We start from the raw sequence: 16,524 nt of genomic DNA on the forward strand, positions 1-16,524 counted from the left end.
TGTACGATGCAAAAAATGCTCAACAAACTAAACTTGTTATTTAACCAGGTAAGGGGCACTTTTTCAGAAGCGACCTGGTCACAAGTGATAGCCTCAACCAAGTGGGCTTATCACCGTCGCGCGGGCATTTATGGCAGCCAAATCCGTGCTTATCATGTGGACATTTATAGCGGCCAAATACTCTAAACGTTTGTTTCTAAATGGAGGGAAGTATTGGTGGACCCGGAGAAAAAAATCCACTCTACCACGGGGGGGACATGCAAACTCCTAATATACAGGCGTCAAGGTCGGGATCGAACCCACGACCTTCTGTATACCAGGCAAGGTAGTTAACATTTCGCCACCGCGGCCCCCCCATACATCACACACCCTGCTGAGCTTCCTCCGCTAGGATGACATTGTGCACGAGCCAGATCTTGGTTCCAGTTAAAGACTCCTCCTGAATGAACACTCGTGACTGGCGGCTGTCGTAGAACGGTGACGTCCCGACGCTTTTTACACGACACCCAACTGCACCGTCAGGTGTGGGACCTTTCAAGTCAGGAGTGTATCAAGTGAGGTGTGTGTAATCTTTCAAGTCAGATGCGTGTAACATTTAAAGTCACAAACCGAATATAATTTCATCGCCGTCGCAATTTTTTGTGGGAAGAGAAATCCCGACAGCCAGGTGACATATTTGACACTTTAGAAAGGGTCCAGTTTATTTTTGTTTGTACAAATGCACCGTCACTAAAAACGTAATGAGAAATTATTGCAAACATCACAGGATATACATTCTTAAAGCAGGAATTGCCGTAGTGTTAAAAAACGCTGACCCAACTAAAGCACTCAAACATCGGACTTTTAAACGCGCCGCGAATCCGCTTGCGACCGGCAACGTCCGTCGGACCTTTGCGGGCCCACGACCCCACGCGTCAAAGACCCACGGTGGCCTGCTGATGAGAGGCTATCAAGCCAAAGCCGGGTGTACAACAGTGTCTCATGTTCTAAGGGAATGCTACGAAGATATACTGATCCATCAGACGACTGCGATTGGCGGATTAATGGTCATTTAATTCCAAGGAAAAGCTCATTAGAAACACAGCCAGCGCTATTTATTTATAATTTTTTAACTATATCTTCAAGGTGCCTTAATAGACATTTTTCTTCTTCTGTCAAGTGAAACACGAGCCCTTTTTTTTGCAACACTCATGTCCGTACCGAGCTTATGTTTTAGGCGTCAAGTTCAATCATTATATTACTTCTCCGCAGGCTGTCCCATCGGACACACGCACGCAAAGCACACGCGCGTACAGACGCCAACATCCAAGCGTAGCCGACACAGGTGGTGCGTGTGTGTGTGGTCGCAGCCTTCCATCTCAATTCCACAACAACAAAAACCCAAGCTCAAGGTTTTTGGCCCGCCTCCTAAAGAGCTTCAAGCTCACCGGATTCCTCCAGAATAAATAGAGATTTCTAATTACGATTCAATGCCATGCCAGACCCTGACGTGAAATATGCTCGAATACGCACCCGAGGACGGATATGGAGTCAACCAACAGGTTCAAGATTCTCGGGTGCGGCTGTCCACACGTCACTTCCCAAACTCCCTCCACCGTGGCTCTGTTTGTCTGGACACCAGCCACGGCTTTGCAGGCCGTAAACGCTGCCGTGCTACCGCACATTGGCTAATTACCTTTTTTTTTTAAACGGCAGACACACACCCCCAGCTGATCGCAGCTCGGACTTCAGATACAATAGACCTCCGTGCATGCATGGGCATGAAAACAAAGTTAAAGATCACCCACCCCACCGTGTAGCCTTAACAGACTGTTGGGGCAAGTGCTGTTAGCGAGCACCTATAAAGGCCGGCACGGCACGCGAGGGGGTGGGTGGCCAACACCACGCCCAGCCGCCTTCGTCTCCCCAGTGGCGATGTTTACACACCGCAACACCAGGTACTCATTTGAGGCCGAGTCGACCTAGGGGAGGCCCGCTGCCGGTTCGGATGATCGTGACCGGTGTTGGCCGCAAGCAGGAATCGAACTCTGGTGGCCGGGTTCATAGCGCAGCGCCGTGGTGCTAACCGCCACGCCACCGCTCCCCCATGGGCGTGCAACACGCACACACACTTAGCTTACAACAACAGACAAGACGCTCGATAAAATTACAGGCCAGCATTGTATCTCCCAGTTCCTCTCTCAATTATCGCCTACAACCCCCCCCCCCCACTACTTTAATGAAAAATAAAAAACCCCCATCAAAACAACACAATTGTCGAGGGTCCGAAAGTGACGCACGCACGCTCGTTTTATATACATCGGAACTACAGAAGCTCATTGGTGTGTGTGTGCAGGCAGCGTATAAACGTGACGTGGAAGCGGACTTTTAAACGGTTTAAGGCCGTGGCGAGCGCAAACAGCGCGCCGGCGGCAATTGTAGCTGCTTGGCCAAACGCCTCTCTCGCTCACACCGGCGGTGGCCCCCACTGCAACGCAACACGGCACACGCAGTCGGTGAAATGGCGGCAACAGTGACAGACGCGTTGTGTGTGCGTGGGTGTGCATGGGTGTGCGTGGGTGTGCGTGGGTGTGCATGGGTGCACGTGGGTGCGTGTGTGCGTGGGTACGTGTGTGCGTGGGTACGTGTGTCCATGTGTGCGTGTGTACGTGGGTGCGTGGGTACGTGTGTGCGTGGGTACGTGTGTGCGCGTACGCGTTCTTGTAGGGCAGGGTTGGTTGGCAAACAAAACAGAGAGACATTTTTTTTTTATTCGGTAAAAAAAACTCAACTCTTTTGCACGGCGTATGTTGTGCGCATTCTATGTAGACATCGCCATCGGGGAGACAAAGGCGACAAGGGCGTGGTGCTGGCCACCCACCGCCTCGTGCGCCGTGCCGGCCTTCATAGGTGCTAAACAGCGCTTGCCCCAACAGTCTGCTCAGGCTACAGGGGGATCTGTGTTGTTGTTGTGTGGGGTGTGTGCAGGCGAGCGCGCTCACCCCCGTCAGTGCTTGCCCAGCGATGTGACTGTCGAGTTGAGGATATTCTCGTGGAAGTTGATTCCACGAGCCTGCGACAGGTCCCTCTGTAAAAACAGCAGCAGCACCACCACACACACACGCGCATTAAACCATTACATACCGTACACACACCACGTGAACATAAGCAGCAGCACACCCACACGCGCATTAAACCATTACATACCGTACACACACCACGTGCACACAAAGCAGCACCACTGTATACAAACACAAGCAGCACTACTGTATACAAACACAAACCCCCCCCCCCCCCCCCACCACGAAAGTAACACCTTCGATTAGCACGGTTGACTACGTACGGTGCGAAAGAAGTTCAACATACGTACATACTTAACCTCCCCCACCACCGCCACCACCCAGCCACTCACACCCGGCCTACACACACCACACCCCCGCACCCACACAGCTGCTGGACATCTGTGACCCGACTGGACATCCGCCCTCCGTAGTTTCTGGAGGGCGCCTGCCTCTCAAACTCCGCAGCAGCGTCCTTCACAAACCTCCTCCAGAGGCCGATCTTGACACCGCTGGTACACGGACACACACACCAACACCCACGCGACACACACACACCAACACCCACCCAGCACACACACACACCAACACACACCCGGCACACACACACAGACACCAACACCCACCCGGCACACACACACACCAACACCCACCCGGCACACCCACAAACACCAACACCCACCCGGCACACACACACACACACCAACACCCCCACCCGGTACACACACACACACCCCCGGTGTGACCTCACCGTGAACTCCGAGTAGGACGCGACGCATTTGAGCGAGGACGTGGGGGTTGGCGCCCTGCTCGGGGTCCTCGAGTTGTGCTCCGCAAGTGGGGGGCGCGGGGGGCGCCCGCACGTGCGACCGGGGGTCTGTGGGGGGCGAGGAGACGTTTATGAAGGGGGGGGTGAAGCGGTTAGCGCTGCGCTACGAACACAGCGACCGGAGTTCGATTCCCGCTCACGGCCAACACCCGTGCCGACTATCCGAACTGGTCCTGGGCCTCCCCTAGGTCGACTCAGCCTCAAATGAGTACCCAGTGGTGCGGTGTGTAAACATCGCCACTGGGGAGACAAAGGCGGCCGGGCGGTGTGCTGGCCACCCACCCCCTCGTGTGCCCACGCCGGCCTTTATAGGTGCTTGCTAACAGCACTTGCCAGTCTGTTATAGGCTATACGGGGGGTCTTTATCTTTGGGAGGGGGGGGTGGTGATATGAAAGGGTTTACAAGAATCCCATCCCCATTCCCCGTGCTAAATTTAAGAAACGTGCTATCAGCTGTAAAGCTCTCTCCCGTTGCTACACTCATTGCATCGTAGACATCTGGACCTGTGCTCAGCAGCAATGATATACACACACAAATATATACATAAAAAGCAAGGCACAGGAAAGGAGAGAAAGGCAGTCTAAAGCAAGTTCATGTACTTGTTAACGTTGAACTCCTTTCGCACCGGACCGTAGCTAATCTGAGGTGTGGGGAATAGGCACACTAAAAACAAAAATGAGTTCTAAACAAATGAGTTTTCAATATCGATTTTAAAAAGTGCACAGGTCCAGCGGCTTCCTAATATCGAAAAAGGAATAGTGCGTTCCAGACGGCCGCAGAAGCGCATCTGTAAGCGCGCGACACGGTGACCGTCTTTGTGAGATTATTTTAGCAATAACCAAACGGAAGAGATTGTACAGAAAGTCAGTACAAACAGAGGAGACATCACAAATGAGACGATAAGAGAATCTTGCATTTTTCAGAATGGTGACAAATCCTTACGAATGGCGAGTCAGGGTGCCTTGAATCGTGGTGGTGGGGGGTGTGTGGAGGTGGCTTGGGGAGGGTGCCTTTGCATGCGGAGGCGTGAAAGTGGAGCGGGGTGGGGATCTCCACGAGACCGTTGGTGGGTGCTCCTCCCCATCGTACCTTGCGCTCCGAGGTGGAGGGTTTGCCGTTGGCGGATACCGGGGAGTTGCACATGGTGCCGCTTGCAGCCGAGCGGAACAGTGTGGAGTTGATGCCCGTCGGCGCAACGGTGGTTGCGTTCATCTGCGGTGGGAAAGGAAAAAAATGTGAAATCAAGAAGCCTTTCCCCTTCCGATGACGTGCGTACACGTCATAACGTTGTTGTTGTTGTTTCCGATTCCGTTCCGATGTCATCCGTGTGTGTCATCGGACCGGGAAGAAAAACTAAAATGAAATAACTCTAACGGTAGCGAGGCTCCCACAAGGCCATGCAGGAGGGCGTGCGGCACAGTTTGGCGCCAGCTATCGTAGGGTGGCGGTCGTGTCGCTAGGGTTCTCCGCGGTTAGTAACGACGTCTTTAAAAACAACGGCGCTACTACGCCTCTGTAAATAAAATGTAACGCCGAACCGCTGGCGCGTTCCGAGATTCGGCGGTGAACGGGACCCCCGCCCCGCAACTTGGAGATGTCTCGCAATGGCAAAGGGTTAAAAGCGCACAAACCAATCACTATCGCACAAAGTGAACGAGCGTTCACATGCAAATCATTCTCGCACAAACCAAACCGTTGCACAAAGTTGACCATTGGTAGCACTCCAGACTTATTTGCGGATATCATCGTTTCCAAACATCACCCCCCATCTGGAAATAAAAGCTATATCCGCTGCAACAAACATCATCTGCACGTGTTATAGGTTGTAAAGTTACAATTATTAAAATACTTTTGCCAAGCTTATACAAAGCGAACTGCAGATAACTTTTAAATAATCTTTGTTCACAATTGTCACATCGTAAGTACGTTGAACTTCTTTCGCATCGTACGTAGCCCACCGTGCTTATTGAAGGTGTGGGGGAAGGACGGAAAACTAAACACAAAAAGCAGTTCTAAAGAAATGGGTTTTAAATATCGGTGACTTTAAAGTGCCTATCTCCAGTGGCTTCCCAACATCGGAAGAGCGTTCCAACTGCGTGCTGCGGTGAAAATGACCCGCTCATTACATCGTTGTATATCGCACTGCGGCAAGCCGGGCTAGCGGACCTCCCATCGGCCTCTGCGGGCGTACCCTGCGCGTCTTGTTGGGCGTGTTGGTGCCGCAGAAGCGGCGCTTCGAGGGCGTCTTGGGCTGGCTCCCGTACGCCATCTCCTCCTCCAGGGTGCGCACCTTCTTCACCTGCTGCTCACGCAAAATGATGCAGAGGGAAATGCTCCACCTCACCGAACAATAATGCAAATACGTAAAGAAATTACGGCAGGTCCTCGCTTGACGGGCATTCGCACGATGACGCGTTTTCCCTGTAATGTGGCTCTTCCATTTGGGAAAAAAAAATTTACTTCGTGGAAGGCGCACCGCTATAACGCGGCACGCACACCGTTATAACGTGGAATATCAACTGTCATAACGTGGCACGCACACCGTTATAACGTGGAATATGCACCGTCATAACGTGGCACGCACACCGTTGTGACGTGGCACGCACACCGTTATAACGTGGCACGCACACCATTATAACGTGGAACACGCACCGCTATAACGTGGAACACGCGCACCGTTATAATGCGGCATGTGCGCCGTCATAACGCCGTTTACGAGCAATCGACGACAAACTACTTTTGTGAGCTGCACAGCCGAGCGGTGCAGTGATACGGTACGCGGAGTGACAGAGTAACGCGGTGGCGGCGTGCCCTCAGTGTCTCGCCAAACGTGGGGAGGTGGGGAGGGGGGGTTACCCTCTGAATCTTCTCCCGCTCGCGCTCCTGCTTGAGAGCTTCCCACTGCGCCGCGATGTAGTCCAGCAGGGGCCGCCCCGCCACCTGGAACCGCCGCCCGGCCTGCTCCTCCCACACGGCAATCTGGGCCTTCAGATCCTCCTCCAGCTGCACGCAGGCACACACCGCAACACGCGACGCACGCCACGGTTTCTGACAAGCGCAAACTGGTGTGGGTCTTCACAAAGATATTCATGCGCTTTAACGAGAACCTACTTTTTATTTGTACCAGGTAAGTCCCACTGAGCTATGTAGCTCTCTTTCAGAAGCGATCTGTATGAATGTTGAACTTCCATCGCACCGTATGCAGCCAACCGTGCTAATCGGAGGTTTAGTGTGGAATTAAAACTCAAAACTAAAATATTTGTATTTTACCGCGTAAGGCCCATTGAGCTATGTAGTTTATTTTCAGAAGCGACCTGGCTATAAATAATAGCTCAACGAAGTGGCCTATCGTCACGTGGAAATGGAAACTATCCAAGCACTCTAAACACATGTTGGTTCTAAATGTGGAGGGAAAAATAGGAGGACCCGGAGAAAAATCCGAGCGACCACGGGGAGAGAGACACCGCAAACTCCATATATACAGGCGTCAGGGTCGAGATCAAACCAATCAACCCACGACAACCTGTACATCAGGTGTGGTAATTAACATTTCGCCACCATAGTGACATTGGTGTTCACACACGCATGCACACTTAAGCCTGTCGTGTACATAAATTGACGAAGATGCGTAGCCAACACCACGCCCGACCACCTTTGTCTCCCCAGTGGCGATGTTTTACACACCGCACCAAGTCCTCATTTGAGAGACCGAGTTGACCTAGGCCAGGCTCAAGACCGAATCAGATAATCATCACTGGTATTGGCCGTGAGCGGGAATCGAATTGGGGTCGCCGGCTTTGTAGCGGAATCCACTATCCACCTCTCACAAGCATTCTTATCCTCCACGTATCCGGGCAGAAAGTGCGGGGCGCGAGTGCCGTTCGTGAACAAAATAGAACGCCGGGAGAGATCTGGGAACGCCGGAGGGGTGGGGAACGCTGAAGGGATTGCGAACGCTGAAGGGATTGCGAACGCTGAAGGGATTGCGAACGCTGGTGCGGGAGCCAGCGGCGACCTTGGGCAGCCCCTTCTGCAGGTGAGCCCTCTGTTTCTCCTCGCGCAGCAGGCTGCCCCCGCGGTTCGAGAAGCGGTTGGGGTCTGCGGCTCGCCGCTGCGCACACGCGACGGGGGAACACGACACGTCAACGACAGTACGTGCTCGCACGGGCACGCGGTAAAAGCTCGGCACGCGAGGCACAAACGCGGCACACGCGCAGCAAGCACAGCCCACGCCGCAGCACAAGCGTGGGGCTCGGCCACACAGCGTACGGAGACAGGCGAATAATAACGCAATGCACACGGCTGTCACACCACTACCAACTTTAACTCCGAGGTTAACGCTGTTCATAAACCATGATGCCAACGCTGAACACGAACCACGTCTCCTAACCACGAAGCTGATCCCAACCCCCTTAACATCCAACGAAGCCCTGAGTTTAACCCTCAACCCTAATTCGAGCCCACAACACTAACCCAAGGGGTCGGCCAACCAAGGTAACAAGATCAGCCATTTTTTGTTCGAATTCGGTAAAAAAAATCTCAATATTTCCAGAACCGCGATGCTCGCGGTGCATAGGAGACGGTGGTGGGTCCTGAATAAATCACTCGCCACGAAGCGGCAGTTCCGCAGGTTGCCCACCCCAGCACCAACCCAAACCCCGATTAACACCCCCACCCCATAACCCTACCCAAAACCCCATAACATTAACCGCAGCCCGACCGCTTACTACCGCCATTAGACTCTGCGTGCGCACCTCGAACTCCAGGTACTGCTGCCAGGCGGCGTCCCAGCGGCGCACGCCGTCGTAGAGGGCTTGGTGCTGCTCGTGTTGACCCCGCAGCCGGCTCGCCTCCTCCTCGTGCTCAACCAGCAGCTCCTCCGTCGCATCGTCTGCGCCCGGAAACAAACGATTGCAACCGAACCGTTAAAACTATTTTCAAAACAAGCCGGGTAAGGCGACATGGCCGCAAGTGACAGCACCACGAAGTGGCTTATCGCGTGGAAATGTATAGCAGCCAAATGTTATACAGGGTCTCCTCTACTCACGAACGAGTTCGATTTCCAGGTCTGTTCGCAAGTCGCTATTTGTTTGTAAGTCCAACTTTACTCCCGTCGATTCCAAACGTGTTGTACGGCGTGTACACTAAACACGGGGAAGGGATTTAAAAGTTGTATAATCTCTAGTAGATACAGATGCTACTGGTTCTTCACGTTCTACAGATGTAGATGCCACTGGTTCTTCACGTTCTGCAGACGTAGATGCCACCGCCACCATCTACTGCGCGGTGGTTGAACTTACGGCTCTCGGTCCAAACAGGCAACTGGACATATGGACCAGGTTTGTATTCGAATGTTCCTCAATAGAGTCGTCCCTGTATAGCTCAGCTATTTTATTTTACCAGGTAAGGCCCACCAAACTATATAGCTCTTTACCAGAAGCGACCCAGTTCTCACAAACGATAGCTCAACCAAGTGGGATCATCATCGTTGCGTGGGCACGTTGGAAGTGATGGGCACGTTGGGTCGCTTCTTCAATCGTTTGTAGAATCGCTCCCAGCGTTGGGCTACGCACGATCCGGCACGCGCAGGTAAGTCCCACTGATAATTATTACATTGGTGTATTATGAATCGAATTAAAGCCGAGTTCAGTTTAATAGAAATTGGATTATCGTTAATGCTGATCTTTAACTGGACAAGCTTTGAACTCTTTCCCACTCCCATGATGAAAGCGTGTACGTAATCAGTTCTTCGTTCCGAATCCGTTCCGATAACATGCACGTACGTCTACAGCAGCAACCCAATTCACAGCCGGCGTTGGGAGCCCCGACGGACGAGCTCCTCCCCTCCCGCAACCATGGCCGGGGATGCCGACGAAGGGGGCGCTTACCGTCACCGTCACTACCGCTGTCGTCACTACCGCTGTGGTTATTACCGTCACTACCGCAGTGGTTATTACCGCTGTGGTTATTACCGTCACCACCGCTGTGGTTATTACCGTCACCGTCACTACCGCTGTGGTTATTACCGTCACCACCACTGTGGATATTACCGCTGTGGTTATTACCGTCACCGTCACTACTGCTGTCGTTATTACCGCTGTCGTTATTACCGTCACCACCACTGTGGTTATTACCGTCACCGTCACCACCGCTGACGTTATTACCGCTGTGGTAGGGGGTGAACGCTCGCTGCTCCTCCTCGCTGACGTAGCACTTCTCCCAGAGTGCGGCGATCTCCGAGCGCACGCCCGCCAGCACCGTGCGCACGTTCTGCCTCTTCAGCTCCACGAGGCGCGACAGCTCCTGCTTAAGCTGCACGCGGACAAAGGCAAAGATCCCCCATGTAGCTTCCACGGACTTGATGGGGCAAGGGCTGTTAGAGAGTAGCGCCTACGAAGGCCGGCACTGTGGCGCGCAAGTCGGGGGGGTGGGTGGCCAGCCCGACCACCTTTGTCTCCCCAGTGACGATGTTTACACATCGCACTGGGTAATCAACTGAGGCCGAGTCGACCTCGGGGAGGCCCCGGACCGGTGCACATATTCGTCACTGGTGGTGGCCGTGAGCGGCAATCGAACTCGGGTCTGCAGGTTCGTAGCGGAGCGCGCTAACCACACACTCGCTCCACTACGTACGGTTGAACGAGATGATCTCAACGTACATACATACGTACTGGCTCGAGGGCTATCGTTTGGGAAACCCGGCCCTCAGAGTCAGTGGTGGCGTGTGCAGGGGGAGCTCGCTATAGAGCCGTGTTTGCAAGCGCGTGTTTGGTGAGCACCTTGTCCATGTCGGAGGGCTTGCTGTTGTGAATGCAGGCGGTGAAGGCGTCCCGCTCGCCCTGCTCCACGTTCAGGCGGTCCCACAGCCTCCCCACCTCGCCGCGCAGCTCGGAGCACACCTCGTCGTTCAGAGCACACTCGCGCTCCAGCTGGAGTAGAGAGTGACACGAGAGGGAAGAGGTCAGAGAGTGCGTGGAGGGCAGGAGAGCGAGATTAGAGGAAGGCAGGTAGGAGAGTGTGCATGGAGGGGAGGGGAGCGAGATGGGAGGGAAGAGGTAGGAGTGTGTGTGGTGGGGAGAAGAGCAAGATGAGCGGGGAGACGTGTGGAGGGGAGTAGAGTGAGATGAGAGGGGAGAGTGAGATGAGAGGGGAGAGGTGTGGAGGGGAGAGGAGTGAGATGAGAGGAGATGGCAGAGGGGTTGGGTGTGTGCATCCTCGCCCTCACCTGGGCGAGGAGCATCTGGAGGCTCAAGATGTTGTCCTTGGAGAGGCAGAACTCCTCCTCGTCCTCGCACACCACGTCGCGCTCAAACGACGAGTCCGGCGAACGCTCCAGCTGCGCCATGCACATCACGATCTGCTGCCGCGTCTGCGTAAACTGCTCCTGGCGCCGGTCCTGCAAGCACGCAGTGCGGAGGCGACAGGAGTATGGTGCGCAGTCCGACGTAGGAAAACAAAGCTTGGTGCAGTCGCACAAACCCACACACCCACAACATGTGCTCCAGATAAGGTTTGCGGTCTTTTGAGTAATTTACCCCGCAGTTTTGATTCTACATGAATAGTATGTACTTTCAGGGTGTAAGTTGAAGGCAGGAGTAGCGATCATCTTGGACGAGTGAATTACAGATTCAGGAGTAATTCCCGAGGTATGCATTAATCGTCCTGTACCAAATGACTGTAAAATACGCGGCATACATTCTACTGATTCCTTGTTCAAAGAGTTGGCAACGCCCCCCGGCTATCCAGATTCCCTCATTAGGTTGGTTATATTTCCCGTCCCCTGTCTTCACCCAATTTAAATTGTCACCTCCCCCTCCCGTCTTGACGGCCCCACTTAGTTGGGCCATCGGGCTCACCTCCCCCTTCTTTCTCCCCACCGCCATATACGGCTCAGTTGCGTCGGGACGGTTTTCCGCAACTGTCGACTCACGGATTTGCGACTTGCTCGACGTGACTGTAACGGGCTCGTGTTTTGTAAAAAAAAAACCTTGCCAACGCTGCTCCCCCCATCTTTCCCCCCCCCCCTCCCTGCGCGCACCTTCTCGGCGACGAGCGTCGCCACCGCCTGTCGCAGGAGCGCGAGCTGCTCGATGGAAGGCACGGGCCCAGAGGTCGGTGGCCGGTGGGGGCGCCGCTCGCACAGCACGCCGCACAGCCGCTCCTCGGCGTCGTCGAGGCTCTGCAGCTCGCGCAGGCGCTCCCGCTTCTCGCGCACCAGCGTCTCCATGTGCGTGCGCGTGTCCTTCTCCAGCTGCAGCAGCGTCAGGTTCTCGTCCGGCTGCACGCACCGAGGAAAAACATGCGTCACACACCGTCTAGTTTGTTCCATTTCGCCTAAATATCATCATCATGATCGTCAGACGTGATCTATAAATTGGCCAGGTGGCTCAGCGGTAGACAGAGCAACTCGCAATTGGAAAATTAGGAGTTGTAGTACACGTTGGGGGGGTTGATTATTCGTCCAAGACCAACAAAATTGATACCACTTTGTGGGTAAGCCAAGAGCGGATGTCCAATTGATACTCACCCCCACCAAAGGAATGAATCGCCGAACAGTAACCAGCCTAGAGCTGCGCCTGAATGGTAATTGGGGGCCAAACACAGCCAAAGCCCAGCACCAGCCTGTAAGAGCATTGGACCAGGCCAGGCCTGACTTGAGACTGAAAACAACCCACAGCAAGTTGAGAACCAGGTCGAGAGGCAAAGGATCGTAAACCTGGAAGGCCGGGAGAGAGAGGTCGGAGCAAAGCCCCTGCAGTTCCGTCTTGCAAGTGGTGACGCTCTTCATCAACCGATCCTTCAAGGCCTCCTCCTCCGAGATCATCTCGTTCAGCAGCCTCTGGGGGTGTGCAGAAGCACGCACATACACAGCAAGTGTAAACTGCATGCGCATTAATTTTATACTCCGTCGCATTTGGAGCACCTGTCCCCATTTCCACTCGGCAATAAATTAAGCAATAACCAATCCAGGATCCCTCAAGTAGTCCCTGCTCATCTCTTAGCAACCTGGCAGGTCCTTACACCGCAGTGAGTGGGAAGCGGTTATGGTAAAGTAAAATGCAGAGTTGGGGGTCTGTTACACTATGTAAGTTGTATGTATTTATGTATAACTTCTTTCGCACTGTACGTAGCCAACCGCGCTAATCGGAGGTGCGGGGAATGTTAAGATTTTGTATGAAATTATAATTCAATTTGGAGGTCTGTATGTGACCGTATCTCAAGACGCTGGTCAAAAAAAATGGGGGTTTACTTTGTGATGTTATTTTGTAGAGAAGGGCGATCAGTACAGTACCACGCAGAGGATCTCAGCGGTGTCAAATCGGTGCCCCGACCGTACCTCCATGTACTTCTTCACCACTTGTGTCCTCTCCAGCCGCTGTTCTTCGGGAATTCCTATGTCCTCCCAAATGTCTCGAAGGTTCACCATGGCGTTGTTGAGACTGGCGACCAACTCCGAAGCGAGCACCTCGCTACGCGCACAAAAAGTACACAAAGATCTCCCGTTTAGCCCTGCAGACTGTAGAGGAAAGTGCTGTGAGGAAGCACCAATTAAGGGGTGGCACGGTGCAAGAAGCGGTCATCGTTTGACCAGCATCGTCTCCAGCAAGCTTTGTTCTCCCTCGTGCTGATGTTGACAACCCAGCAGCAACAGGGGAATCCCTAAAGAAATTCAGATTCCATTTGCCACCGATGTCACCCACGACCGGGAAGCGAAATCGGACAACCGTGTACGAGTCATCGCCTCATGACTTAAGGGATTATCAGCCCCTCACACAGGTCCAGACACACCCAGTGAAAAGTCTCCTGTATAGCATTGACTTGATAATGGGGCACCTATTGAGTTTCAAAGTGCGCAAATGTGGGTAGTGTGGCAAAGACACCATCACCACGCTCGGCCGTTCTTGTTTCTCTAGGTACTTGTATGCTTGCCCACCGCACCAGGTGCTCATTTAAGGCACAGGTCGATGTGAGCGAGACCCAGGGCTGGTTCAGAAACCACTCGCCACTATCAGTGGAATTCGGCCTAACAGCGTAGTTGCAATAAACCCGCTAAGTGCCACTCCGCAACACTCACGCCCATCTATACCATCGCCACTCGCCATGAAGTGACAGTGACGTCCTCACGGCGCCTGTGCCAGGCCAGGTGCACTTTGAGGCTATCACGTGAAGTGTCGAAAGCTCGCTGCTGGCAGGTCACGGGACAGACCCAGCAACTACCATGAGTTAGCCGACAGATGACCAGTAAGATGCACCACCAGCTGTACCCCCTACTGTGCCATCTATACACACACACGGTGGTGATGTCACCACAGCGATTGTGCAAGGCGAGGTGCGTAGAGATTAACAAAGAAGACTGGCAGATGCATCACCTGTGCTCCCTAATGTACCAACATGTGTACATATTAAAAACACATATACATCACTGTACCGCAATTTATTAATCTACAACAACAAACACAATTCACGTCCGTCAATAACACTGCCTGAAAAAAGAAATTGGGCGACATTTATGGGTCTTTTTTGTGCCAAAGCAGCAATTTCAAATATGTTGTATTAATTTACAATTCAGGATCAATCCACTGCTGGATGAAAGGCTCCCCACGCCATGGAGGTAATGGGGGTGCATTGACCGGTACAGGTGCGTCTCGCCACCCTCCACCGTGACCGTGACGAGAACTCTCAATCCACCGGGTTCGTAGCTTGGCAGCGAGGGAACTTTCGCGCCACCGTTCCACCCCATGTTAGTGTCATGTAATTTTACCAGGTAAGGCCCCGCTGAGATATTTAGTTATTTTTTTAGATGCTACCCGGCCCACAAACGATGGCTCAACAAAGTGGCTCACGGCATAAACTATAGCGTGATTTTAGTTTCACCGTTGTAATGTGACAATTGCACCACCCCTAAACAAAATGACACACGTTAAATTTCATGATATAGAAAGAACACAAATACCAAAACGCCTCCGCCCCCCCACCTCACGCGAATCGTAGGTGGGCGCGGTGAAAAGAGAACGCAATCCAGGCGGAGAATTCAGGCGAACCCGAGGCATCGCGGCGTGTGACTAGGCCGTATCGCCGGCACCGCGCCCGAAAGTCACGATCGTCTCCCGAGTTCCCTCATCGTGCTCCACATTCCGACGACGGCGAAGGGTTTCAAAGCACTCGTTTCTCACCTCTTTCTCGCCATGGTGGACAGCCGAACGAAGCCTCCCACCAACTCCTCAAACTCAGCGGCTTTGCCTCGCGAGTAAAAAATTCAAATTGTGACGCCGTCGGCCACGGGCGATTCTGATTGGCGGCACCCCAACGGTCGCCTCGATAATCCTTCGCTTTCTATTGGTCGACGGGGATTGGTTCGGGGGGGGGGGAATTCTGCAAGCTCATTGGTCAATGCGGGGAGGGAGGGGGGGTTTGGTAAGAAGGGGCGGGGGAATTCTGCAAGCTCATTGGTCAGTGCGGGGAGAGAGGGGGGTTAGGGGCGGTAGCCGCAGTTCGCCTTATGGGCTTGAGTCAAAATAAATAATCATACGCGTCGTTATAATAATCTTGGAACATGGAGGCAGACTATGAATAAGCCTTTTGTGTAAGAGAGGGCAGATATATGTGTTACTTTGTATGTGTAGAAACAGATTATACTGAAGGAGAAATATTTTGTTCGCGTAACCTCTTTTTGCCGTTGTTGGCGTGAGGCGTCTCCCGCAAAATAATTTTAAAAACCTCCTGGTGACGTCACGCGCTGGACGCGAGGGAAGTTTTAAAAGTCCCGCCAAACATCTCGGCCAATGAGGCGGCGTCTTTCCGATGACGCGGCCCTGCTGAGTGAAATATTAAAGCAATGACATCATAACGGTCTTAGAACAGTTAAAGGTTGTTTAAGTCCGGTAAAGTACTCAAAAAAATTGCCCTTAAGCGCCAAGTATTTTTTTTTTCAAAGTCACTTTCAACGAATACTTTTGCTAAAATATACAAGCCCCCCAAATAATCACTTTGGTTGTTACTGCACAACTGTACATTAGTTACATATTAAACTTTTAGTTAATTTAGTAAATGATTTTAGAAATGTAATATTATTTTTATGCTGAGTGTCTGCTGCTGTGTCTTGAACAGCGCTTTGAGATCCTTGATGGAAAGCGGGACATTTAGTTGCCAGGTCCACACGGCGTACAGCCGTTTCAATTCGGGAAAAGCAAGTTTTGTCTATTTGTGTTTCTGCCATTTGATGGGACTTTCTAGGGTGCACGTTGAGATTTATAAGGCCACGGGGTGACCAATAAGGTCTGAGTTGGTGTGTAATACTGGTAGGAACCTCCTGGTTACACCAGCCCACAGGGGATTATTGTGTCCGTCCGTCCGTCGTGCAGGGAGGGGCTGGGTGGAGAGGGTGAGGCTGGGAGGGGAGGGGCTGGGTGGGGAGGGTCTGAGTGGTGAGGGGCTGGCTGGGGAGGGTTGTGAGGGTGGGAGGGGAGGGGCTGGGTGGGGAGGGTCTGAGTGGTGAGGGGCTGGGTGGGGAGGGTTGTGAGGGTGGGAGGGGAGGGGCTGGGTGGGGCTGGGAGGGGAGGGGCTGGGTGGGGAGGGTCTGAGTGGGGAGGGGCTGGATGGGGAGGGGTGGAGCTGGGTGGGGGGTGGGAGGGGTGGGGCTGGGTGGGGAGGGGCTG

The 16,524-nt window shown here is 53.2% G+C and overlaps 1 protein-coding gene across 1 annotated transcript; it reads right to left on the reverse strand.

The window, feature by feature from the left end:
- Window positions 1–698: 698 nt before the first annotated feature.
- LOC144942499 (protein regulator of cytokinesis 1-like) lies at window positions 699–15,142 on the reverse strand. The gene is made up of 15 exons (XM_078869360.1): window positions 15,043–15,142; window positions 13,206–13,338; window positions 12,585–12,707; window positions 11,907–12,146; window positions 11,094–11,264; window positions 10,648–10,797; window positions 10,033–10,180; window positions 8,623–8,759; window positions 7,884–7,979; window positions 6,725–6,871; window positions 6,060–6,170; window positions 4,958–5,080; window positions 3,790–3,915; window positions 2,982–3,067; window positions 699–2,467 (listed from the first exon to the last, which is right to left on the reverse strand). The coding sequence occupies exons 1-14, from the start codon at window positions 15,054–15,056 to the stop codon at window positions 2,987–2,989; spliced, it is 1,800 nt and encodes a 599-aa protein (XP_078725486.1). The 5' UTR covers window positions 15,057–15,142; the 3' UTR covers window positions 699–2,467; window positions 2,982–2,986.
- Window positions 15,143–16,524: the final 1,382 nt, after the last annotated feature.

The sequence above is a fragment of the Lampetra fluviatilis genome, chromosome 27, assembly GCF_964198595.1.
Source record: "Lampetra fluviatilis chromosome 27, kcLamFluv1.1, whole genome shotgun sequence".
In the NCBI taxonomy this organism is placed as follows: domain Eukaryota; kingdom Metazoa; phylum Chordata; class Hyperoartia; order Petromyzontiformes; family Petromyzontidae; genus Lampetra; species Lampetra fluviatilis.

Excerpts from the sequence above, each read along its gene's own strand:
- LOC144942499 (XM_078869360.1), bottom strand. Across the intron at positions 11,265-11,906 it reads CGACGCTCGTCGCCGAGAAG|GACCGGCGCCAGGAGCAGTT; the intron begins GTGCGCGCAGGG and ends GCGTGCTTGCAG. Across the intron at positions 5,081-6,059 it reads CGCCCAACAAGACGCGCAGG|ATGAACGCAACCACCGTTGC; the intron begins GTACGCCCGCAG and ends TTCCCACCGCAG.